A 26,671-nucleotide genomic window follows, 5' to 3' on the forward strand; every position below is an offset into this window, starting at 1 on the left:
TACCTATCAGATATTCCATTGACATCTAATCAAAAGAAAGACCAGAGAGAATGATGTCTAAATAATTTAAATTGCATGTGCGTGTGTGGTGCAGGTTCCCGTGTGGACGGTGGCTGGGGAAGGGGGTGGATGATGGTAGTCTGGAGAGGATCCTGGTGGGGGAACTGGTGACCCCCAGCTCAGAAAACGATGACCGGCTGTGCCGCACGCCACCCATGCAACAGTCCCCCGGGATGATGAGGAGGTTTGTCACCATCTCACCAAACAGCAAACCAAGTGAGTCACTCTACCAATGCCTTGTATAGCACCTGAGAGCTGCTTCCTTGTGAAGGTCTGGTGTCTGACCGCATAGACTGATTTTGTCTGACCCTTTGTCATCAACCAGAGTTAAACACAGGTCAGATCCAGGAGGGAGTAGGAGAGGCCATCAATGGGATTGTAAAGCACTTCCACAAGCCAGAGAAGGAGGTGAGAGACAAGCCCCGGCACGCTTTCTATTATTCATCATCGCCCCTCCCCTGTCTGTACACCTCAAAAGCCTCTGATCTTGTTTTAGTCTCATACACATGTGTTTTAATGAACAGTTAAACATGGGCACAGCTGATGTGTGTCTATGAAATGAGACAATATTGATGATACTCTTTTTCTGTCTTCTCTCTCTGTTTCTCTGTAGAGGGGCAGTCTGACCCTTCTGCTGTGTGGGGAGTTTGGCCTAGTCTGGGCGCTAGAGCAGGTGTTCCAGCATGGCTTCAAATCACCACGTCTCTTTAAGAATGTCTTCATTTGGGACTTCTTAGGTACAGGTTGCTATACATCCCCATTTGTCCTCAATATACTGTACATGTATTGCATGCTATTTTCTTATTACTGATCATCTTATTGATCTCTCTTGTCTTTGATTCCTTATTTTAGAAAAGTCACAAGTGTACTTTGAGAGTGCGGAGCAGAGGGAGGTGACTCCAGATGAGAACTGGCAAACCAGAGTACGCCATTTCTGCCGCTTCATGCGCGCCATCAACAGCACATCTAGAAACATAGGCAAGGATGGGAAGTTCCAGATGCTGGTGTGTCTGGGAGCCAGGTGAGATGTCCTCGGTAGCCTTATAAACACAGGAACACAGTCTCTGTACTAACCTTTATAGCAGAGAGGGGATTGTAAGCTAAAACGCACCTGCAACTTCAATGAAATATCCTCCTCTTTGCTCTTTGAAAGAATGCTTTTTAAGTGGCACACGACAAGACAGGACATGACTAAGAATGATTACTCATAACAAAGCCTGACCCCTTTCTATCCGGTCTTTTACCAGGTGTCATTCACTAAAAAGTTCCCTGAAAGCATTGAGATTGAGTCAGTCTGTTAAACTACCTGTCTCTGCTCCTCATAGAGACCATTTGCTGCACCACTGGATCGCTCTCCTTGCAGACTGCCCAATCACGGGCCAGATGTATGAGGACACAGCACTGATAAAGGACCACTCATTGGTCAATTCTCTGATCAGAGTGCTACAGACTTTGCAGGAGTTCAACATTATTCTAGAAGCTTCGCTTGTCAAAGGCATTGGTATCTAGGCCCTCCTTCGCACCAATCGGACCTGACCAGGAAGTGTGTTGGGGACCACTAAAGAACAATTAAACCTTTTTTATGCAGAAAGAGACTTGAACAAAGGACGATTTCTGGCTTATATTAAAGCTACTGTTACATTTGCCATATATTAAGTGCAATGGGCCTTTCAAAATGTGTTGTTATTTTTATCCTCAACAATGTTGGTGTTAGACGTTAATAATGTTTTCTATTATGATCCATGATTTTCACATTGTTGAAGATAACTCACCTGTGCTATACTGTTTTATTGAAAGCTAAATATTTTCATTGTTATTGTGAACTGCTGACAATGGCTATATTTAAAAGGAAAACAAGGAACAAAAACTGTTAATATATTTTCAGAGAAGAACAGTATTATTTTGATATGTCTGTCAAGTTGCTTGCTCTGTTGTTAAATCTAATTCTAACTGTCATAACAGTGCTTGAAGCAAATGATGTAGAAGTATGCTTTATAAGTATGAATATGACAGGGGGATAGATGTTTTGTAGTGTGGAAAACAGATTCACCTACATCAATATGACAGTATGTACATTTTGGTCATTCCCCAGGAAATGCAGTAGTTTGCAAATCTTGTATATGGAATAACTTTGGCTGAGAAGAGGTTCCTCCTTCTATGAATAAGATAATGTAGCTTATGCTAGTGATGCACAATTGTATTCAGTTGGAGGAGTAAAGCCCATGTCGATGCTTCAAAGTTGACAAGTAACTTTTCAACAGTACTAACAGTAATAACCTTGGCTTGGTGGAAAGTGAGTCATTTATAAAATGACAGCCTTCATGTAAATACCTCTAACCAGTAAATCCTTCTCCCCTACAACTCATTACTCTGCACCTGTTCTGCTCTGTACCTTGTACACTCCTGACAGGTTTCCATCATGTCTGTTTAAAATTGTTTAAAATTCTAAGAGCTGATTGACAGTTAAATTCATGATGAGTGGTACATTTGGCTGCTATATGAAGCCACATTCAATAACAGTTGTTCTCCTCTGAAAATGTTGTTGGGTTTCTGCTATGCAATATCCACACCACAAAAAAAAGTAAACATTAGAACTATAGATAAGAATCATTGGTACCTCCTCTGCTTATTACTGTGCAGCACATGATGAATAAGAATGAAAGTAGATGACGGATGTCTTTCCTGTGCCAACAAATGTCTGGATTCTCTTGTACTAGTCCATGTACGACCCTCATGAGCATCTTGGGATATATATATCTATATATATATCTATCTATATATATATATATATATATATATATATATATATATATATATATATATATATATATAGATATATATATATAGATATATATATAGATATATATATATAGATATATATTATTATTTTTTATTTTTATTTTTTTCCAATACTGTTGTACATTTATTTACATAGCTGTGTAATGTAGTGTTTACTAAGTGAGCAATTGTACAGTGTAAAAAATATATACAGAATAAAATTATAGAAATGCATTAATAATTACGTTATTTTATTTTTATGAAAGGATTATTACTGGTTGATATGGGTTACTATTTAGAAATAGGGTTATTTATTCAAGGAATTGAATAACTCTTGAGTTAACCTACTTAGCACAGAAGTCAAATAATGACACATTGTATCAACTGCTAGTTTAAAATGTAAACAAACTCATTGGCGCCATTTCCGAGCCCTTTTTTATTCTAATTTCATTGACTCAAGGCATTCTGGGACGTGAAGTCTCAAAAGTTGGCGTCAACTGTTGACGAGCCCACTGATTCACTATATCTCCCAGAATGCAGCATTCTTAAATACCATGCATTGAGAACACCCATTGGTTGAATTTGTGTTCAAACGAGTACGTTACACTCCTTATATGGTGTTTCTACGGTGCAACGCTTTCTGTCCATGTTATTTTATGCTAATTATATTGTAATACTCAGCTGTATGCAGTAGTAGTAGTAAGGCATGCGCAGTGTGTGAAAAGAAAACGGTGAAGATTCAAAGTTTTTGTCCGGTAAGTCCTCCGTTATTTGCTCTTTACGGCATTTGCTTGCAGAAATTATTACAGGGATACATAGAATGCTTTGGTTTTGACATTCTAAAATGGGACTCGAGTTTGTCGCGTGCATAGTAGCTACATCTGCAATGTGATCGTTGCAACAATGGGAGAGCGTGAATGTGGAGCGTGGCGTGGTAGCTAGGCTAGCAAGCTAGCAGCTGACAACAATAAGTCAAGAGATTGCTATTTGGCGCTCTCAGCGGGCGAAAGTTTGAATTTAAAGGGGAGGAAGGCGATGTCTAATTATTTGCGTTTTGAATTGCACAATAACTACAGCAAATAAAATTATTAAGCAATCTATTGCCGGCCAATTCAATTATGTGTCGCTTAATAAGTGTTGGGGTAGGTTTTTGTTTTTTCAAGCTCTTCCTTCCCCGCTTTTTGTTTAGAATTCCCCCAACTGCTAACTAGCTGAACACTGACATGCTTGCTTTTCCGACTGACTCTCATACGTTTTAACCTCTGATAAAACAGTATCAATGAGATAATTATAAAGTTGTTATTGCGTTTCATTTCTGGTGACGCATTGTTTTATTATTAAGAGAACAGTCAGGGGCCAAGTCCGCGAGCTGCCGCTAACATTCGCGATGGCGTCATTGTTTCTGGGCTGCCAGATGCTGACTGTTATGCTCTTTGGGCGATTGCTTACTAAGAACAATCAAAGCAGCAATGTTTTCTTAGTGCGCGCTTGTATTTGTTTCTGCCCATAAAGTAGCTGGTGATCAGGTAGATATAGTCAGAAACGGTCTCGACAACCCGTGTATGTTTTTCTTCTTCTTTTTTTTTTTTTTTTTTTTTTTTTTTTTTTTAGCCCGCGAGCTTTATTCAAAATCTCTTGTCTCACTGTCTGGTCTCATCTCAACTATAGCGGGATGATACTCAACTTGCAGCTACATGCGAAAATCTTCTATCGACATATATTATGTGTCTAAAATAATAGATGATGGCACGAATGTATGTTGTGGCGAACTTAGTCAGAAAAAGAAAGTCACATCGTAGTTGAAATTGTGGTGTTTTGGACAACAGCATTGTTCCTGAACAATTGCTTTGAGCGCATGTGGTGACCGCCCCCTTACCATCCATGGAACAAGGCATCGACAGCATACACACTTGCAATTTTGCATTGAACATATGTCAGAATTGTTCATGTATTTGTACTTTATCCGCAGGTTTTCCTCCGTCAACATGTTTGGTTTCCACAAGTCGAAAATATATCGCAGTCATGAAGGATGTTGCATTTGCAAAACCAAATCATCTAGTTCACGGTTTACGGACAGCAGCCGATACGAAGAAACGTTCAGGCTGTGTTTTGGGTGAGTTCCAACGTGTCATTCATTATGCATTACTAAAAACGAAAATAAATTGTGTTGTGGGATTAAAATCCATTTGATTATTAAGTCTTTTTAGCCCACAGTATGTTTTTGAGCTAGTAGGCATACACAATTTGCACATTGTTTTTCCAGTAAATTGACACGTGCAATAAAAGGTGAAACGAGTGTTAGAAAACTCTTTTTGTAGATGTTGGAGGATGTTTTGATATTATTTTATTTGCTTCTGAAAATAGTTATTCTAGTTTTGCACACGTTTGTTATTTTCCCCTGTTTTTGCTGAACTATGTCTCATGAAAATCAGTAATATATAGGCTCATATTTCTGTTTATTTCTGTTTATCAAGATTGTCAGAGGATCGTGTTGGAGACATCTGCAATGCCTGTGTGCTGTTGGTTAAAAGGTGGAAAAAACTGCCAAATGGGTCTAAGAAGAATTGGAACCATGTAAGAACCTCATGTTTTCAGTTCAATGATGACGCTACTCCATCTGACCGCATTGTCATTTGTCATGACATTGATGCTGTGTTGAAGTTGTAGTTATTGTTTATTGTATGACATAAGGTTGTGGATGCCAGAGCTGGGCCAGGCATCAAGCTGACCAAACCAAAGAAGATGAAGAACATTGATGGGAAGAAAAAAAGCAAGCTGAGGAGGCTTCACAAGTTGAAACGACAAAGTAGGCACACTGACTTGCCCTGTTAGATGAAATAGCATCAAAATACTGCTGTAACTATATTTTACCACTTTGTTGAATTACCTTCTTAGACATCATATGATAGCATTGCTTGCATTACTTTATTTCAGGTAGATATGCCTAACATTTGCCTTAAGCCTGTCAATAAAACTGTCCTGTTTTTCCATTCAGACTCAGATGCCCACAGCACCACCTCCAGCATGTCTCCATCTCAGTCCCCCAGCTACAGCAACCAGTCAGATGACGCCTCAGACATAGAGTCCAAGCAGAGACGTTCCACTCCGTCTGTCTTCTCCTTCCTTGACCGCTCTTACTGGAAACGGTATGGCACTGGTCTTGTATCTTAAAAAAAGGAAACCCCCAAATTGATCAGAGTATCATCAATTATCTGGTACCAATCTGTGTGTTTGCCTCTCTTCCCTGTAGGCAAAAGGTGTGCTGTGGGATTGTCTACAAAGGGCGGTTTGGTGAGGTGATGATTGACCCACGTATCTTCAAGCCCTGCTGCAGCTCCAAGAAACAGGAGACGCTGGTGCCCAAGCAAGACACACACCTTCCCAACGCACTCCCTCCTCCGCTCTCAGAGGACCCGAAAGAGACCTGGTGATTGTTTTAGAGCACCCCCTGGGGGTGTCCATGGTCACCCACCAGCTTTTGTCTCCAGTGGCAGACTCTCCAAATCCATTCCCTTATTAGTTCACTGTGTATTTAGACAGCTAAATGAGTTTCCTATTTTTCATTTGATATGGGTATTTTTTTTATGTTGTATAGAATTAATTTCTTATAATTTTTCTAAGAAAATGAAAAAAAATAACAAAAAAATGTTTGTTTTTTTATATGGGCATTAGAATACTATTTATAGGATGAGGAAGCAGAATTCTATTTGGCCTTGAGGGGCACACTATTCAGGTCTGTTGAATTGTTTGCAAAGTTTGAAATTTATTTTCTGTGTTACTGTACCTCTACCAGCATTTGTAAACATGTTCCTTATGCCAGCATATCAACATTGTTATTTTTTTTAAATATATTTTTCAATTTTTACAGCTGTCGATGTAATATGGTAAAGAAATGTTCATGTGCTGATATGCAAGACTCTCGCTATATTTCTAAAATCAGATCATTTGCATCAGTGGAATCGCCCTACATAATAGATTGTTGCAATCTTTTGTGATATTTCCTTGGTCCTGAGACTCGAGCACAGGAATTAGATTTGTAGTATCTTAATACAAAGTGCTATTAGTGGCCTTTGAGCATCTAGTATCCTTAACTTTTAAGTATTTAAATGTATGCATGCATTCTCTTACTCTTTCCTGCACATCCATGGTTTGACAAGCACTGAGTTGTATTGTGAGTTGGAAACACTCCATACCATGAGTGTATACATTGCTTACCAGCATTTTATGCAAGCAAATCACAATAGATTGAGTTAGACCATGCATGCAGCACTCATCTCTGCCTTGGAATGAAAGCAAGCAATTATTTCTCAATGGTGTAGTCTTCCATGAAATGAAAATGCACATTGTATAGCAAAATGTTTAAAGTGTCTTGTATATACACATGTTTTGTCCTTTGGTCCATTAGAACATTTAAATGACAGGATCTTTTTAAACCACTACTTGTGCACAGATACATAGACATGTTGTTTTTTGAGGCATTCTATTATGGCATTACTAATTTTCTCAACTCATGCTAAATTTGGAATCTACCCCTGGCCTGAGCTACTTCTGTAGCTCTCAGAGGATTGTACTAGGAATAAGAAAGAAAATCCACTTTGCTAATGAGACTGCAATGTGATGCAAATAACTGCTTAAATCTATCCAATAATTTCAGATCTATGCGATGGACTTTGGTTTTGGAATTCAGCATAGTCTGTACTGAAAGACCTTCGGTCGATGTGAGGGCCTCTATAGGAGGAAGGCAAAAGCAATATTATTAACACATGACCAATGTGCTGCATTCTTGCCTTTTTGGTACTCTGTTATTGAACGTTCCGCTTGTTTTTTTGTAAACATGTTCATCTACAGAAACTACAGAAAACAATTCAAAGCTGAGACTATGCAGACATTTTGAATGTCAGAAATGATCTAATCACCATGGGGATTTTTTTTTTTTTTAAACGTCATCTATGCCTCATGTTTGTTAGGTCCCAGTTGAACCAAATTGGCTTTACAGCACCATTTATATAGCAATATTTCATTTCAATGTATTATATTTGTTCAATCATAATGGACTTTTTGCCTCTAAAGTAGTTAGATCAAACCAATAAGTGGTGTACCCCATAAACAATACTTAGATTGCATAGTTTTAGCTGTATGGAAAATTACTTTTTGTTGTTATGGTGTCCAATATGCAGACAGGTTGAACTGTTGTGAAATTGCATTCATTAATTGTAACAAAACACGGACTTCATCACTGCAGTGAGTGAATGATTTGTGTCAATACTGTATAATCTCGCTTCTTGACACAGTTACTTTGTGGCAGGGTAGTTAAGCATTGAATATACTACTGTGATTCTAAAATAATGTCATGGTAAGGAGATGCTGCTTCTTTTTTATCAAGATGAAAAACAAAACTTTCTGTACATAGGGAAATGCCATGTTAATGTTTTTGCAAGGATTTTTGGGGATATTATGAGGTGTGCCTTATAAGAATGAACTGTCCTTTTTCATTATGAACTTCAATCTGTCATGTAATTTATATTTATTTATTTCAAAGCTGTTTGGAAAACTGATGCTGTTAAGAGAACCGTTTAGAACCTTGCCATTTTCATTTTGTGCACTTATTTTTAATATTAGATTTTCTATGACGCTATTTTGTATACCGTATCTCAACTAGTTCTGTATTGTAATAAAACACAAAAGAACACCAGTTGGTGTCTTTTTTCTACCACTAGATGGTGCACAATCGATTTGCCCAAAAATAATTGTACGGGGCAGAGTGAGGTCCTGTAATTAGAGCAATGTCAATAGGCTGCTTGCATTGGCACTTGACCGCCATTAAGGGCTTAAGAATGTTAGATATTTATAGCTCACAAGTATTTGAATGTTGTTGCCAGCACAGTCTAACATCAAATATTTTACATATCTGAGGAATACCAATCAGCCTTGTGAAAGTCACCTGGGGAGACAATACACAGGAGCAGTCGGCAAAAATATATAAAACATCTTACAAGTGTATAATGAACACTCCTCTAATCGTGCTCATCATGTTCATATGTGGGAGAGTAGGCTAATCTGATGTTGAAGTAATTTTCCCTGTTCCATGTTATGAAGTTATGTTGAATATTAGGCTATTAACTGTGTCATAGTTTAATACAAATTTAATTAATTTATCGATAATGTAATTATATATTCACACATATAGCCTATTTACGCGCCAGGGCAACTGCGCGTACTGCGTAGTTTCACAAACCGAGTTTTACACAACAGACGGATTTCAAAGGATGGCACTTTGATCACCGACAAAGACTCTACACAAGTCTGGAGCAGTGAAGTGTGAAATACAATGGGATAATTTATGACCACCATTATTTCTAAGTTTGGGCATTCAGAGTTCTCCGCTTTATAAACACCAGGAGAATTCAGAATAGCACAGACACAGGGCTACATAGTGTAAATGTGAGACGCAGTTCACTGTTCGTATAAAGCCTAGCGCAAAGAGAAGTGTTGAGGACACATCTGGAGCGTTGACTTAAACTTTTTTCCCCAGCCCCAAGGATGAGCACATCGAAGCTGTCTATGTAGCCTAGGCTATTTTTAACTGCGAAATATCTGCACTTTATCAATCCTATATTAAGGCAACAATTGGATACTTCAGTGAAGTAAGCATAGAAATAAATGGAGTAAAGTAAACCAGAGCGCGCGCTCTCTCTTCCTCTCGCTCTCTCTCTCTCTTTCACACACACACACACACACACACACACACACACACACACACACACACACACACACACACACACACTCCTTTCTCTCTCCAAAACCCCTCGTGAAGTCGATTGACAGGCTAGAATGAAAATGAGGCGGACACTCGGTCAAGACTTCAGTGCAAACGCGTCCTTTTGAGGAGACCTCTAAACTTGGATCATATCACCATGGGAGCTATTTGTATTGCAAGGGACTTTTGTTTGTTTCTGCTCTTGTTAAATACTCGCCAAAGCGCTGCTCTACCAGAGAACCGAGGTACGTTTGCTCAGTTTCGAAGAGACTGTTTTTACGCACGCTATAGTGTTTGCGCTCCCCCCACAAAGAGTTAGTTTCCAACAACATCATACTTTGTTATAGCCTAATACTATTATAGTATTACAGTTTGCTTACCGCCACAATGTGGCAATTGGAACATGATTTGTCTGTTTTGGTTGTTTGGAGAGCATTTAATTGAGTTGGTTATTCTCTTAAGATGCTTAGTCACTAACTTGTTTTTAGTCCAAATGAAGAGCAAATACACGTCAGGTGACGAGGACCAGATCCTGACTTTTTGGTCATTTTAACACTATTTTGAATAATGGATCAGAATCAATGGGATCAATGTTTGATAATATTTAGCTCTTAGATCAGTGGAATCTGGTTACTTGTATACCTCTACACCTGAAAACATTCACGAATAGCGGGCAGTTTATTAACAGAGGTTGATGAAATTTCATATTGATGACGTTGTCATAATCCTGATTTACATTTGTTTGCTTTTGAGAGATAATGTTGTTCTTGGCTTTAAATATTTTGTGCACATTTCTAATACAGATCCATGCGCTGATGGAAGTGATGGCTGTCACATTGATGCTATTTGTCAAAATAACCAGGCCTCTTACAAGTGCATGTGTAAAGCAGGCTTTAAAGGAGACGGTAAACACTGTGACGGTAATTATGTCCTGTAATTATGTTGCAGTCTGAAGTGTTCTTTTCATCAGATGGTGGCCATATTTGGATGGCGATAAGCCTATACATTCTAACAGTCAGGCACAATCATCAAAATGATACATAGAGCTAGATACAGATTGGATACAAGTTTCAACACTTTAGATAGATAATAACTTTTAAGCGCATATATTTTTTATTCAATGTATAGCCAATTGTATAGCCCGAGAGTATAATTGTAAAGCCCTAATCTTCTCCACCAAATGTGCAAATGACAAGCATTCATCAATCTTGACTTGTGCTCCATTTCTTAGACATTGATGAATGCGATATGGAGTATAACGGTGGCTGTGTACACGAATGTAACAACATACCAGGCAATTATCGTTGCACTTGCCATGATGGATTCAATTTAGCGCACGATGGACATAATTGTCTAGGTAAGAGATGTTTCTAACTATAAGGTCAACATAGAGACCGGTACTGTATGTCAAGTATGATTAGGGATGAACATTTTAAGGAAATCAAAAGAGTTAATTTTGATGATATTAGAATAAAAAACAGTGCATTATATAAAAGTTAGTTTCTATTCACCTGCATTTGATTGTATAGCAGGTTTGTGAGTAGAGAACTGTTGGTCTTCCTCATGGTGTGTTTAAAGGTCATGAAGTCTAGCCTACCAGTTGTCTGTTCATATTATTATGCCATATTTAATGCCATGGCTCTCCCTGTAGATGTGGACGAGTGTGTGTTCAACAATGGAGGGTGCCAGCATACATGTGTCAACACCATGGGCAGCTATGAGTGCCACTGCAAAGACGGCTTCTTCCTCAGTGACAACCAGCACACATGCATCCACCGCTCTGTTGGTAAGTGTACCTGGGTACCTGCTCTGCCATGCCTCTGTCTGTCTGTCTGTCTGTCTGTCTGTCTGTCCGTCTGTCCGTCTGTTCGTCTGTCTGTCTGTCCTGTCACTTTGCTAGGCCAGCAGGATAGACCCTTGGGTCAGCTCCTGTTCCTGTCTGCAAGACATGGTGTTAGGATACTGCGTGTGTGTTTGTGTATGTGTGTCTGTGTGTCTTTGTCTGCATCTGTGTGTGTATGTGGTTGCCAAAGCGTGTGTGCATGAGCGTGCATGTGTGTGTGTGTGTGTGTGTGCAAGTGTGTAAAGGTATTAAGCCGTGTCAGGGGCACAGTGGAGAATTATGGAGCTAATTCCGAAATGTTCACATACAAGGCTGTGATTGACAGCACAATGAGGGATGACAGCTTTTAAGTCGGGTCCCCTCTCTGTGGCATTATATGGAGCAGGCGGGCTCTAAAGGGCCCATGCTGTGGGAAAAGGAGCCCTGTGTCCCAGGGAACAAAACAAGTTAATAACTGCAACACTTGGGCCTTTGTAGCCTGTGTCATAGAAAAGAATAAAGCTCCTTTTTTATGTGTCTGTAGCTTCTCAGTCACAAGTATTGTTGTTTTTTTCTTCACTACATTGAACTGAGATGCAAGAGCTTTCCACCCCATTGGGTTTCCTTTGGCAAACCTGCTTGCTTAAGTCCAACCAGCATATCCACTCATCCGTTACAGCAGAAGCTGAAAGCAGCAGCTCCCTACAGTGGCCTGGAAGGGGGAAGGTCAATGAGCCCCTCTGTGAGTGGTATTAGTGAACGAGTATTGTCATCTGATGATGATACTGTGTTTCTGTGATTGGTGAACCCTGACACTCAGATGTTAAGTATATGACTGTCAAATTAAGCAAGGAAAATCTAGTGAAATGCAGCTACTGTTCCTACTTGAAATAACTGCCAAGGCAGCAGGTCTCTGTTGAAAGACCAAAATATACAAAATAGCATATCTGCTCTGATAATCTAGCTTTGTTTATGCCTGTGCTCATGCCTTTGAGGAACTGCTCTCATTCTCTCTGCCCATTGGCTTTACTCTTTGTCCTTTTCCCCTGCTTGGGTTGCTTTCCTCTCTCGTTGTAATAAGGCTTGAAGAAAAGCTAGGCCAGCCCCCTCCATTTGGAGCTGCACATTTGATGGGTCCACTGCACTTGCACGTCAGTTGAATGAACAATGTCCCTAGGCAGTGGTATTGTTCCTCCATGTTTACAGATGAAGAGTAGGTCTAAATTAAAATAGGTCATCAATTCTGAATCTCAATCTATAGTAGAAAATAGTCTTTAAAGTCTTTAATGTATTTTTTATTTGATATCTTTTGCAGTGATAGCATCTTTGTGTTATTGTATCTCTGTCTCCATACCAGAGGGCCTCAGCTGTATGAACAAGGAGCATGGCTGTGCTCACATCTGCAAGGAGACACCCAAGGGGGGTGTGGCCTGCGAGTGCCGCCCAGGGTTCGAGCTGGCCAGGAACCAGAGAGGCTGCATCTGTACGTGAGAACCAGCGTCACTTTAGATACATTTGCTTTCGAACTGAGGAACTGACCCGAGTATTGTGTCGTTGGCCCTAGTGACCTGTAACCATGGTAACGGGGGCTGCCACCACACCTGCGAGGACACAGAGCTGGGGCCCATATGCAGGTGTCATGTCAGGTACTCCCTGAACACTGACGGGAGGTCCTGTGTAGGTAAGAGCTGACCAATCGCATCCAATCACACCCCTTTCGCATTAGTGAATTGGTGCCAATAGCTAACACACGTCTGGCATTGCTAAACAAACTGAACCACATTTGTTCGTTTAGCCCAAGCAGCCAAACTCCCCCCCCCCCCCCCCCCCATCTGTAAGACCTGTACCCTTTTCCCCTATAGTGATACTCTCCCTCTATGAAACTTGTTTGAATAATCACATCTTGAGCCTGTGGATGAAATAGTGATCCCACTTACCAGCCTACCAGTGTGTGTTTCTTTTCGTTTCCATACCATGGCTATGATAAGGATCAGCCAGCCCATCAGAAAGGGAGGAGAGGCAGCTGTTGGTAAGCTAGTTTGTCCCATGGCAGTGTGTGTGGGGTCTCAGGATTATCGCAGGCTTGTCTCCAGCTCCATCTCCCAGTTCCATCTCCTGTGGTAGCTATCTATGTATCTACCACACGCAGAGACAGTGTTCACTGCATACCTTTAGGGTGTAAACATGCCACTGAATGGATACAGAGGGAAAGACACACAAACACCCAGGAGTGGCTATCTTCACCTACAGTATGCAATGTGTGTGGTGCATTGACTGCGTGTCAGTTAGGATCAAACTGCTCAACTTGAATGTAAAGTTAAGAGTGAAGCTAAAACACTGTTGACCTATGTATGTGTTTATGTTTGTGTTTGTTTTGTTGATGTGTGGCTGTCACCGACTATGTGTATGACAGAGCGTGATGAGGCAACCACGGAAAGCTCCGACCACAATGCCACGTCCTTCGCTGAGGTGGACAAACGAGTCAAGCGCAGACTGCTCATGGGTAATGCCCTCACATAATCACACTGTTTACATACAGTAAACTAAAAGAAACACCCTCAGCAACTGACTAACTATCGTGATTCTGTCAGCTTGACTATCGGTGGGCTTGGCTGCCGGGAACCAGCCTGGACAGGAGTGTTTTCAAAGAGGAGTATGAGAGGAGAGTACGGCCCAGTAAACCAAGGCATTCCACAGTCTTTAGAGCAAACTGTGAAATGACTACGGACCCTCGCTTTCTCACCCCTGATTTTTCCTCAGAAAAAATATGCTTTTGTGACAGTGTGGTACATTTCACATGTTTTCCTTCCGTTTAGGAGGGGAATGGTGTTGGGTAGCCAACTGTATTTCGATAGCACTGTCAGCCATGTGGTGCTCCGTCAACGTTTACACCTAGTAAAACACTGTCTTTACTTTATGTATGTGAGTGGGTTGTTAGCTTTATTGTGTGACTACTACTGTGTCTAAGCAATGTCTTTTGATATGGTAAAATCACACTGGAGTGTAATCTAACCAGGCACAGTATAAACATGATACCAACCCCTGGGAGTGCACAGCACTGCCCAGAATGTACATGTTACGGAGGTGATATTTTGTAACATGCTTAAAAAGAGCTTATACCATTCCCACTGTGCCCTGGCCTTTCAGAGACCTGTACCTTGAACAACGGGGGTTGTGACTGCACCTGTAAGGACACCTCCACAGGCGTGCGCTGCAGCTGCCCAGTGGGCTTCACTCTGCAGCCGGACGCAAAAACATGCAAAGGTCAGACGACACACACACACACCGCCACTCACCTACGTGCTCAAGGGAAATTTCTATATAATGTTATTCAGTGAGTGTTTTTATCTTTGCAGAAATTCATACACCTAATAGATGTGTATGTCTAACGGTTTTGTCATCTGTTTCTGTCAGACATTGATGAGTGTGAGTTGCACAATGGCGGGTGCGACCACTTCTGCAGGAACACCATCGGCAGCTTCGAGTGTAACTGTAGGAAGGGCTTCAAGCTGCTGACTGATGAGCACTCCTGCCAAGGTACAGTAGGCCTCTTCACTACCCCGTCTTTCCTATGGTCTGAGGAGGGGCTCAGAGCAGTACAGTACTGGACAGAACAGCCCATTGTGTGTTGATGTGCTGGGGAGAGGTCTTAGAGTGCCATAGTAGTACAGGTCTGTTGTGTGTATGTAGGTTTGCTGGGAGATAAGACGGGATGGGAGTCTACACACAGTGCCAGTATCGACTTGTAGGATTCTTCTGAAGATACTTAACATGTGTATAGTGTAAAGCTTAACTTTTAGACCACATTACCACAAAGCAGCACACAGATCTATTCCCTGATAAAAAACAAAACAGTCCTTAATATGCTTCTTGCTGAAATTCTGCTTTCTAGTCTATACCGTTAATGTTCAAAAGACAATACCACATTCCATCAGCAAGTGAAACTTAATGTACTGTATGTAGATGTAGATTAATGTAAAAATGCAGGATTCAAGTAATAGTACAGTAGAAGTGTAACTAGGCGTTACTGATGACTGTATTACTTTGCCATCATTGTGTGTTTGATTACAGATATAGACGAGTGTTACTTTGAAAGGACATGTGGTCACACCTGTGTGAACTCCCCTGGTGGATTTGAGTGTGTGTGCAATAAAGGCTACACCCTGTATGGACTGGCCCATTGTGGAGGTGAGACTTTAAGAGTATGAGAATATGCATATATATATATATAGATAGATAGATAGATAGATAGATAGATAGATAGATAGATAGATAGATAGAAAGATTTCACTAGAACACACAATATACAATAGACAATGGTCAGATACATATGGTTCACAAAAGAAGAGGAAAGATTAGTATTAATTCAGAAATTAAATATGGGTAGAGAGACGGCTACTAACAGAAAGAGATTTTCTCTGCTTCTCTCTCAGACATAAACGAGTGCAGCGTGAACAACGGAGGTTGTGAGCATGGCTGTGAGAACACCCTGGGTGGGTTTGAGTGCCACTGCCATCCTGGCTATAAGCTACACTGGAACAAAAAGGATTGTATCGGTAAGACTGATGATTCTGGTGTATGTGCTCCCTGATCCAGAGTTGCCCTGTTGGGGAATGTGTGACGTGAAATTATCTGTTATCCAACATTTTATTCTGAATTTCTTGGGGGGCTAAAACAGGAGATACTTTGAGGTTTTTTTCTCTTTCTCTTTACTTCTCTGTGTTTTCTCACTATACCTTTGCTTAAAAATGACAAAAACACCAAAAAGGCTATTGCTGCTGCTCCTGTTGTTTTTTTGGACTAGGTTTCTCTGTGTTCCTAAACCTTCCCTCATCTCTCCTCCCCTTGTGTGCCTTTCACAATCACAGTTTTCTCTTTACCTTTGAGTTTGTTGTGGTTTCTATTTAGAGGCTGAGGGGTTAACACCTGCAAAGCCCCCCTCTAAACCTACCTTGAACTGCAGCAAACAGGAGGGAGGTGACCACTGCTACCTGACATGCCAGTCCCAGGTCCACATCAGCAGTGGTGAGTTACTGTAGCTAGCTAATGTTAGCCCCATCAGTCTACAGAGCAGAGCAGCGCTTCATGTCCCAGCATGCCTTCTGTTTGCTCTTGGCGTCCAGGCTTTTATGGCTGGGGGCCTTTTGTCTCCTGGGGGCTCTGTATCATGGCCCTGTGTGTTTGTGCGTTCACAGGGATGGAGGATTCCTATACAGTGACCTGTGGAATGCCTCTGCCCTGCTTGGCTGGAGCACAAAAGAATGACAGTGGCTCGTATTGCTTGGGCAAGTACACAACATCACAGATCTTTGCATCAGCCTCTGTCACATTAGCGTGATGTAAACAACAACAACGTAAAGCATGTGTTTAGCAAAAAAGGAGATTCCCTTGTAATGAAAAAGCTCTTAATAATTCAAATGCATTATTGTTATTTATAGCAAAGAAAAGGACCACTCAAGTTTTTGTTTTGAGTTTGATTCATAGACATAATGTAGGTTGAGGGATTAGTCTTGTTTATCCTGGATTAACAATGTGTTTTTGTTTCCTTTGTCCCACAGGACAAGAAATGTCAAGTGTCCCACGAATCAAGACCACAGCCACTTTTAAATCTGGCACAGGAAAGTGCAACTTGAAACGAAGTCAAGAGAGACTGAAGGAGGGATTGAACACAGCACAGTCAGGTACAGAGGTTACCAACAGAAGGCCAACAGCTACTCAAAATAGAAGTGACAGACATCCATTTCCTGATACTTGTTGAAACAATACAAGTTTACATGGAAACGCCTACATTTGATACAACAGTCAATGAATCTAAGTCAAAAATCTAAAATAAATTTGTGGGAGAAGTTGTGCGGTGTGAAATGTTAAAATGTCAGCACTGCACATTGTCAGCAGTGACAGGGGAAAATGTAATTAGCCATAGCAGGCCTTTCAGTTTGGCCCTACCCAGCCATCAATCAAACGGACTTCCGATTGTTGGATTATTTTGTTTCTCCAAAGGGTTCCGGCATGGTGTTTTACATCCTTCAGTGTCATCTCAAAGAACACAATTGCTTCCCAAAAAAAGATTTTTTTTCCCAGTCGCCTCTCTTTACCCACCTGTCCAAAGCCAACAAAAGAAGCAGGGACCAATTTATTATAACTTTTTACCAGATACAGAAATCACCTTTGGTTGTGGATTTTAAACATTTTCACCCACTTCAAAACCTGCAAATTCACAGTTCAGAAACTCTCATCCTTACTTTATTTTCTATAGTTGTTTCCAGAAATAGGGTTATGCAGTAACTTGTGTGTTTCTGTGTGTTTTTCTATGTGTGTGTGTGTGTGCATGTGTGTGTGTGTGATGGTCCTGTGTTCACAGACAGTAGGTCCCCCTTCACAGAGAATGTTCAGTTCAGCTATGTGAGCCTACGCTGCAGTTCGACTGGCCGACGTATGCGTAGTCGTCATGGCAGGAAGGCGGGTGAGGAGGAAGGCTCCTTCATCATGGCTGAGTTTGAGCTGGATGTGAACCTAGAGGAGGTAACAGGTTGGTCTCTCTGCACTTGCTCGCTCGCTGTGACCTGAGCCCTTGGGATCATTCTCTGCTTCCTGACTCTCGCTTTCTCCTTGCTCTTTCTGTACATCACTAAACAAGTCAACATGTTAAAGTATCTCCTGTTTTGACTGTGGTGGCTGATGAGGTGGTGGGCTCTGGGAGAACTGGGTTGATGTTTTTGGGGTTTCCCTTGGAGTGTGTCAGCATGTGTGTATTGTCTATCTAGGTATGTGTGTAGTGTTCTGTGTGTGTTGTGATGCTGTGTGTATATGTGTGTATGTGTATGCGAGTGGTGTGGCGTGTGTGGTATTGCGTTGCTGTGTTCCAAAGGCAATGTATATGAGCTCTTCTCTCAGCAGAGAGCTGTGACCTGGCCTGTGTGCGGCGGCGCTCAGAGAAGAGGCTGAGAAAAACCATCCGCACCCTCAGGAAGTCCATCAACCGAGAGCAGTTCCACCTCCACTTCGCTGGCTCTGACTACGATCTGGCCAAGAAGCTGGCCCAGCCCGTGGACCTGCCCGAACATTGTGGGAGTGGACAGGTGCTGGTTGACAGGAAGTGTGGTGAGTGAGCATCTTTGCCGCCATATATACAGACTCTCTATACATGACCTCTGAGTGTCCACTGGAGTCCAAACACAGAGCAGCCCTGGTTGGTTCCCATGTAGAGCAGAGCAGCCTCATAGCCATGTCTTTAAGTAATTGAAATAGTCCATGCCAGTGAGATATATTTAGACAAGTTGGTTTAATGATTGGATTTGGAGCAGGTGTTGGCCAGATGACTGCCATATTTGGGCGCAGACGTGTTGTAATGAGCTGGTGAGGAGAGAACAGAGAGGCTGTTGTTGGCTCTCTCTCTCTCTCTCTCTCTCTCTCTCTCTCTCTCTCTTTTTCTCTCTTTCTCAGAGAAGTCTTCCAGCATCTCTCCATGGGAGAACGTGTAACAGAAGGTGTGATGGCAGGCAGCAGCCCTCCTCACATTGGCTGTTACCGCTAGTCCTTTTTCAGTGCCCCCAGTTCAGGATCTCACAGTAAGCTCACTGCCTGCTGCACCCTGCATGTCTTAGTGTGGTCAGTCTGAGAGGGTGAAGAGGGGTAAAAACACCAGTTTTCCCCCTCAGTGGTGCTCCAGAGTTAATTTTTTAAAAGGTTGGTTCAGGATGTTTCAACTTTTAGTTGAGGAGAAACTGTAATCCATGGTTCATAGTTTAAATAGCCACTACAAACTTCAGCTAACTTTAGCCACCGCTAACAACAAACTATGGTTTGATGGAGTGATGAAGTGAAAAAAAGTTCAACATTTATGGCCAAATCACCTCAAAGTACCTTCCAACCAAGTCAGAGAGTTCATTTGAGGTGACTGTGGCCACAAGTGTAACCTTTTTTGTGCCCCCATCACTCCCAGTGTTAGTAGTGGCTATTTAAACAACTGAACCATGGATTACAGTTTATCCTGGCCTTTAGACTACTTTCAAGATAAGGAACCATCTGACTATAGGTGGTAAAATCCTGAACCAACCCTTAAATGATCTGTCTTTTGCCCCCAAATACCCCTGCCTGAACCTGCCTTTGGCCCCAATATTGAAGAGGACTATTGTAGATCTATCTATCTAAGCTGTTATAGTTTGCCTCTCTGTTTTTATCCTGGGCTCTCCTCCACTGTTCTGTCCTCTTATTGAGGTGGAGTTGGTAAGGGGGTAAAAGTCTGGAAGATAGATAGAGTCCGATCCATTCTAGTTCTTAGAGAATGGACTGCACATAGCTGTTTATATCTATTGATTCTCACAGAGGAAGGCAGAAAAGCAGGAAATTCACTCACCATTTGGCTTAATTTGTATCTCCTTTAGCAAGGTATTTCAGTTAGGCAGACTTTCCCTACAAGTAAGTGAATTTTTCATTCTGACTCCAAATAACATGAGAGTGTAAAATCTGGTAATGAACTCAAATGACCTTTGGTTGTTATTTGGTTGTTGTTGCATTTCATTTGACTTAATACCTCCCAAATCTGATTTTAGGATAACTAGGGATTCCCACACTGCAGTTCCAGATCATCATTATGCTGCCCGGTAGACAGGCAGGGGTGCAGACATGTAATTTGGGAGGGGGGCTGAAAGGGAACCCCCCTCCACATACACACACACACACACACACACACACACACACACACACACACACACACACACACACACACACACACACACACACACACACACACACACCCTCAGCTCTATAAAGGAGCTATATTTTTTCACTCCACCCCAACCTCCCCCACTGGTTTAGCTCACTAAGTGCAGTTTAGCCCTTTCAGTTTGCCCACTCCATTGTAAATCCCATTGGGGCTCGTTCTCACTGTCTTGGTGGGGAAAGAACCCCCCCCCCCCCTCTCACACCCCACAACAACATGAACTCAGCCCCAGAGAAAAGCAAGGACATTTTATTTTTCTTAAGCTGTTTCTCTCTCCAAACAAGGTATGACAGTTAGCCTACGAATAGCATCATGTAGTACATGGAAGTGTAACAATGAGTCAGCGTTGAAATGTTTAAAATATTTGAAGTAGATCCTTTAATCAAATTAATGATTAATCAACAACATTGTTATTATTTTTGCCTAAATCCAATAGCCAAAAGCTTGACAGTGATCAGTGTGTGAAATGTTGTGACTTTATGTCCACTTGCGCCAGTCCAATAGAATGGTGTTGTGGAGTTGTTTGCCTGTTTGTTTTAACTTGGGAGATGTTTAGGAAGTGCTGTTGATTCAAGCTGGCAGTTTGAGTGCTATATCCCCCTCGGGCAGGGCCACTCGGCATGACCCCAGCCACTAAACTGCTGCGGAGAATTGACTTCAGCCACACCATGGGAATCAATTAGCATCAGCTGTTTGGGCCTCTGCTTGATAGGCGCAAGAAGCGATTGGGCGAGGCAGAATGGGGGGATTCAGAAACCGTGACCCCTTTTATTGGGTTCAGCTCCTTACCACTGTGATACCATAGTGTTTGCCTATGTCATCAAATAGGCCAGTGCTGGGGACTTGAATAGAGGTGAAAGGTCTTTTAAACCTCTTTGGGGCCATCAATTCCAGGACTCTATAGAATCGCCTCTTTGCATTTGAAAAGCTTCAAGGTTTTTTTCTCTTTCTCTCACTCTCACTCTTCTCTCCTCTCTCACTCTCTCCCTCCATCAAATAAAAGCTGGCGGAGACAATGCGATGGTAGCTCCTCATGGTCATTCAGGATAAACAAAAGGCAGAAAAAATTAACTGCTCTTGAGAGAATTACATTTTCTTTCTTCTAAGTAAAATCAAGCAATTTGCTGAGGCACATCTAATGGCTGTGCATTAAAGCTTTTGTGCCTGCCCTCATTAACGGTAGTTCTCCCCTGAAAAGCTCCTCTTCGATTCTCCTCAAGGAATTTTTTTAGTAAAAACGTTTCTGTTGGGAAAGATGATAAGATACCATTTCCCCCTGAAGAGGTTCTTGACATCACCAGACAGACACAATAATTCACAGATTAATTAGAGACATTATTCTACAAGGCGAAAACTAGAAAGGAAAAATGAAAGCCGGTGGAGGGTGTACATCCCTATAATCAGGCTTTACACTGTCTTGTGAGATAAGAGGTAAATTCTCCCTTTGACTTGCCCCTGTGTTTGCTCTGGTAGAGGTGAGGGTGCTTATGATGGTAAGAGTTCTTTCCTTGATGCATACCAGTCTTATGTGAAGTGTATGAGCTTGTTTGATGTGGGACACAAAGACATCTGTGGAGGATCTCAGTGCTCTTATTTGTCAGAATTTTTTGCATAGTTGCATCAGGTCGATTTTCAATGCCTTTTTTAAAAGCTTAAAGTAGGCTTGAATGCTTGTGTGTGTGTGTGTGTGTGTGTGTGTGTGTGTGTGTGTGTGTGTGTGTGTGTGTGTGTGTGTGTGTGTGTGTGTGTGTGTGTGTGAGCATTCCTTTTATCTAACCCCTCTGCCTCATTTCTCCGCCTTCTGCTAGTGAGCTGCACTGTTGGAACATACTATGATGGGGATCAAAGAAGGTGTGTTCTGTGTCCAGCTGGAACATACCAAGATGAAGAGGGGCAGACTTCTTGTGAGGCCTGTCCAGGGCCCGAGGTGAGAGGAAGCTCCAGGACGGTTGGGGGCCGGAACATCTCAGAGTGTGGAGGTAAGGCACTAGACAAAATCTAGCATTAAAAGTGCATGGTATGAGTCATCTTTCAGGCCTATCTGTATACAAAAACATGAGATATGAATCACTTTGAATACTAAAACCATCGCAATCATACAGATAACAGTGTCATATTCAGAAAATACACAGAGCTCCATCAAATAATCTGGGCCAATTTTCACTCATGGTTTGATCTTCTAAAAAGTAATCTTTATATGAGCCCACCAGAATCACATCCCATTATGAGTATGAAATACACAGGAAGGAATGATGCCCTGATAAGAATCTCATAGGCAGATGTTTTGCTTTGTATAAAGTTCTGGAAGCCTTGGCTTAAAACATTCAAGCCCTGTTTGACTTAAACAGACACACCTGGCCCCTGCCCACTCCTGAACATGAAGAAAACGAGGCATCGTGTTTTTGATGCCAAAACACTGTTATCACTTATCAGTTTGTGGCTGAGTCGCTGATCCCATCTCCTGCTTCTTCTCACTGATAGACTAAACAAAATGAGACATGGGCAGAGCTCTCTCTGGAACCAGTTGGTTAAAGTCACCCAGAAGATATGAGAGAGGTGGTTCTGTGTTAGATAAAAAGGCTTCACATTACATCACTCCAATGACAATGCCCTGCTGGCCATAGTCGTGGAATGGTAGAGAACATTTACTCTAAGATAAGAGTATCTGCTATGTGACCAATTGTGAGATGTGAATGTTGCTTTGACCTGACCTAGTGGTGTTGTAGCCTATGTCCTCTGACCAGACCTTGTGTGTATTGTTGTGTTGCCAGTTCAGTGTTCCCCTGGTCAGTTTTCCCATGATGGTTTCATCCCCTGCCTGCCCTGTCCTCTGGGCACCTATCAGCCTGAGGTGTGTCGCACTTCCTGTTTCCCCTGTGGAGGAAGCCTGGTCACCAAGCACAGCGGTGCTGTGTCCTTCCAGGAGTGTGAGACCAAAGGTGAGAGGTTATCTTATCTCCCAGCAACATGTGCTTCAATGTCTGGATTTTGAAGGGAACTCTACTGCCCCCTGTAGCTGTTGTTTGATAGAAATATACGGCATTGGTTAGTTTGTTTGTGTATTCATGTTTGAGAGGTGGTTAGCACTCACTGACATTCTATTCTGCTCCTGCAGTCCAGTGTTCACCAGGACATTACTACAACACCAGTACACACCGCTGCGTCCGCTGTCCCATGGGCACGTATCAGGTGGAGTTTGGTCAGAACTACTGCATCTCCTGCCCAGGAAACACCACCACTGACTTTGACGGCTCCACCAACATCATGCAGTGCAAAAGTATGTCTGTCTGTTCATTCACAGGGGAAGTGTGTGTGTGTGTGTGTGTGTGTGTGTGTGTGTGTGTGTGTGTAATGGCCACACAGAGTAAACTATAACCACAACTCTACTCCTGTCCAGCACACTAATAAGCAGCATTGTGCTTGGTGGTGTCCCACTTGGGATGCCGCGTGAACTATTTGACACCATGCTGTTACCTTACAGACAGACAGTGTGGAGGAGAGCTGGGAGATTTTACTGGCTACATTGAGTCCCCCAACTACCCAGGGAACTACCCAGCCAACATTGAGTGCACCTGGACCATCAACCCACCACCCAAGCGCAGGATCCTCATCGTGGTCCCAGAAATCTTTCTCCCCATCGAAGACGAGTGTGGAGACTACTTGGTCATGAGGAAGAGCTGTGAGTATTGTGTGTTTATGTATGTATGTATGTATGTATGTATGTATGTATGTATGTATGTATGTATATGTGTATGTGTGTATGTATGTGTGTATGTATGTATGTGTGTATGTGTGTGTGTGTGTGTGTGTGTGTGTGTGTGTGTGTGCATGTGCATGTGTGTGTGTGTGTGTGTGTGTGTGTGTGTGTGTATAGGGGAGTTGTATTAGGAGGGTTCTTGGGCCTTGTTAGGTGTACCAGAGTGTATGTGCTATAGTGTGAATGTGATTTCACTACAGGTGGTTCTGAAATCACATTCACACAATAGCACATGTGGTGATGTTGGTGATTAACATATTTAGAATTAAAAGATTGTGTCAGGGTTGGCAAGAGGTGCTGTTGCATAATGGGGTAGCACCTCTCTGAGATGATGGGGGTTCACAATAGACCATTAGGACCTCTCACCATTACAGTGATGGATAGTGTTGTGGCTGATATGTCATTTCCTGATTTCCAGCCCTCTCCAACTCTGTGACGACTTATGAGACTTGTCAGACATACGAGCGGCCCATTGCTTTCACCTCCCGTTCCAAAAGGCTGTGGATACAGTTCAAATCCAATGAAGGGAACAGTGGCAAAGGCTTCCAGGTCCCGTATGTCACCTATGATGGTAAGAGGTGATCATTATCCATTGGAACATATGAAACCCATTTGAATTCCATTCGCTGAAACAAGGAAAATGTATCAAGTGTTTGTAGAATGGAACTTTAAAAGTGTTAATAAGTTTAAGTATTCTCACCTAATGCCTGTCTCTAATTTACAAATTAATTGCTGATATGTGTATTTCAGAGGACTACCAGGAACTAATTGAAGACATAGTCAGAGATGGAAGATTATATGCCTCTGAAAATCACCAGGAAATTCTCAAGGTAGGAATTCCATCTATTTCTAAAAAAAGGTTTTGCCTCTTTTGAAAAAACAACTTTGATTTTGTTGAAGTATACTGTTCAGGGATGCTTTGTGTTTTCTCCCCAGAACATATTGTCACTGTTATGTATGTAGTGCCCTCTTGTGGAGACAATCACAAAATTTAAAATATAAACTTCACTTCAGCTTCTTACAAACAGATCTCAGATGACTGATTGCTGTTTCTCAGTTGTATGTCATTACTTATTATTCTTTTACACTTCCCTTACAGGACAAGAAGCTGATGAAGGCACTGTTTGATGTATTGGCCCACCCACAGAACTTCTTCAACTACACAGCACAGGATTCGAGAGAAATGTTCCCCAAATCCTTCATCCGATTCTTACGCTCTAAAGTCTTGAGATTCCTACGCCCATAGGAAGGCACTGCCATCAAGCTGTTTGTGAATATCTCATAAAACGCTCCTATCCGATACTGGCTTCAGCTTTTATGTTATTCACTGACCAATAGAGAAGCATCCTTTAGTTATCCTGTCAGGACTGAGCCGAGAGTGGACTGGACACCTAATATACAGTAGTTACTCTGATCCCCAAAGTCAGATGACAACAGACTGGTGAGGCACATTCGTCAAGTGGACTTAAAAGGAACCTTCAGGGAAGGGTTGGGTATTGGACTTTCATGGCACAGACAAGGGCAGCTCTCGCTATCACACCTGAATGTAGAGCTCTGTTTGGTTATTGTTCATTCAAATTTTCTCACATTGCAAGAAGATAATTGAAATTCAATTATTCTGTACTCCTATTCTAACGACAGCTCTCCATCTCGCTGTTGCCTTCACACATCCTTGATGTGTGTGCAAGGCTTAAGTGAGTTTCCCAGAATTTAGCTGGCTTTATGTTTTCACTTTGATCTGTCTCAGGTATACAAACTGAGGTGGTAAGCGGCTCTTGGATTAAATATTGTAGGGATTTTGGTGATGCAGAAGAGATTTGGATAGTCATTAGCATTACAATTGATGAATGCATTAATTCACACATTGGCTCGGTAGCTACATCTTGAAAACCTATCTGAATTAGCATAGGAACTGAGCAATTGATACACTTGAACAACATATACAAAGTTAACTGAGGTTCATGCTGAATGTCAACAACATAGATTGTATATTTTCAACATACATTACTTAATTATTGTTTCACATTTAAAACAACAATGTTGACATGAATATAGCTGAATGGTGTGAGAAACAAATATAACACAAATGTGACCCTTTGTTGGGAACTTAATAGCACTACAGGTAATGTAGTGAAACCACAAAAGCAATTATCTTTATGAATGTTTTGTATATGATGTAAAAAGTATTAGATTAAAATGTTAATGTATTGTAGTTAACTGCATTCCTGACATGTGTAGTATTCAACACATACCTTTACAACCTGTATGTTTACTGCCTCAATTTGATGTAATGTTTGCCACTGTCCTGGTTTGATGTAATGTTTGCCACATTTTTACTTCCCAAAAAAATACACAGACACTCCCTGCTTTGAGCGAACATCACTTGCTCTATGAAGCTGCCCATATCAATACTTAGTTCACCATAAAGGTTCACCATGAAACAGCTACCAAAGACTACTTGGACCTATCATTCAGAGAAGCAATATTAAGTGATGTTACTGGAGATGTAGAGCAATATGAGGTGGTTCAAGTGAGATTAATGCCCAGATATGGAATGAGAATTTTGTAAAATAGAATTGCTCTTTTCACTTATATGTCTTAGAAAAGAAATGTCTATATGTGTATGTTTGTACATCTAGCTAACATGTTGTAAATAAAGCGAATAAACATACATAGCGTTTTTGTTAACTTTTTCCTAGTTGCTGTTATGACTTTCTCTTTCTTTCTAGTATAATGGTGGTTAGAGGCTCTATATAAGTAGTGTAATTCATTCGT

General features: G+C 41.5%; 3 protein-coding genes across 3 annotated transcripts in view; all 3 read left to right on the plus strand.

Moving 5' to 3' along the window:
• The window catches only part of dennd5a (DENN/MADD domain containing 5A), a 34,630-nt gene extending 31,571 nt beyond the window's left edge, over nt 1–3,059 (plus strand). The window contains exons 19-23 of the mRNA XM_083697150.1: nt 95–276; nt 386–468; nt 674–797; nt 913–1,081; nt 1,386–3,059. Coding sequence (XP_083553276.1) covers nt 95–276; nt 386–468; nt 674–797; nt 913–1,081; nt 1,386–1,569 — 742 coding nt within the window. The 3' untranslated portion in view covers nt 1,570–3,059. The remainder of the gene's footprint in view (nt 1–94; nt 277–385; nt 469–673; nt 798–912; nt 1,082–1,385) is intronic.
• A 1,764-nt stretch (nt 3,060–4,823) lies between these two features.
• On the plus strand, nt 4,824–8,527 carry sinhcafl (SIN3-HDAC complex associated factor, like; the record flags this gene model as incomplete). The annotated part of the gene is made up of 5 exons (XM_083665109.1): nt 4,824–4,951; nt 5,313–5,412; nt 5,530–5,644; nt 5,834–5,984; nt 6,089–8,527. The coding sequence occupies 5 exons, from the start codon at nt 4,824–4,826 to the stop codon at nt 6,267–6,269; spliced, it is 675 nt and encodes a 224-aa protein (XP_083521235.1). The 3' UTR covers nt 6,270–8,527.
• A 1,177-nt stretch (nt 8,528–9,704) lies between these two features.
• Nucleotides 9,705–26,552, plus strand: scube2 (signal peptide, CUB domain, EGF-like 2). The gene is made up of 23 exons (XM_083665059.1): nt 9,705–9,840; nt 10,399–10,515; nt 10,827–10,952; nt 11,247–11,381; nt 12,775–12,900; nt 12,982–13,098; nt 13,831–13,920; nt 14,565–14,681; nt 14,832–14,954; nt 15,489–15,605; nt 15,851–15,973; nt 16,326–16,442; nt 16,613–16,702; nt 16,976–17,098; nt 17,779–17,946; nt 18,312–18,518; nt 21,948–22,118; nt 22,911–23,078; nt 23,255–23,416; nt 23,621–23,818; nt 24,315–24,467; nt 24,647–24,726; nt 24,996–26,552. The coding sequence occupies exons 1-23, from the start codon at nt 9,753–9,755 to the stop codon at nt 25,140–25,142; spliced, it is 3,063 nt and encodes a 1,020-aa protein (XP_083521185.1). The 5' UTR covers nt 9,705–9,752; the 3' UTR covers nt 25,143–26,552.
• Nucleotides 26,553–26,671: the final 119 nt, after the last annotated feature.

The sequence above is a fragment of the Argentina silus genome (genome assembly GCF_951799395.1).
Source record: "Argentina silus genome assembly, chromosome: 2".
Lineage (NCBI taxonomy): Eukaryota > Metazoa > Chordata > Actinopteri > Argentiniformes > Argentinidae > Argentina > Argentina silus.

Excerpts from the sequence above, each read along its gene's own strand:
- scube2 (XM_083665059.1), top strand. The coding sequence starts at position 9,753 with ATGGGAGCTATTTGTATTGCAAGGGACTTTTGTTTGTTTCTGCTCTTG. Across the intron at positions 13,921-14,564 it reads CAAGCGCAGACTGCTCATGG|AGACCTGTACCTTGAACAAC; the intron begins GTAATGCCCTCA and ends CTGGCCTTTCAG. Across the intron at positions 15,606-15,850 it reads TGGACTGGCCCATTGTGGAG|ACATAAACGAGTGCAGCGTG; the intron begins GTGAGACTTTAA and ends CTTCTCTCTCAG.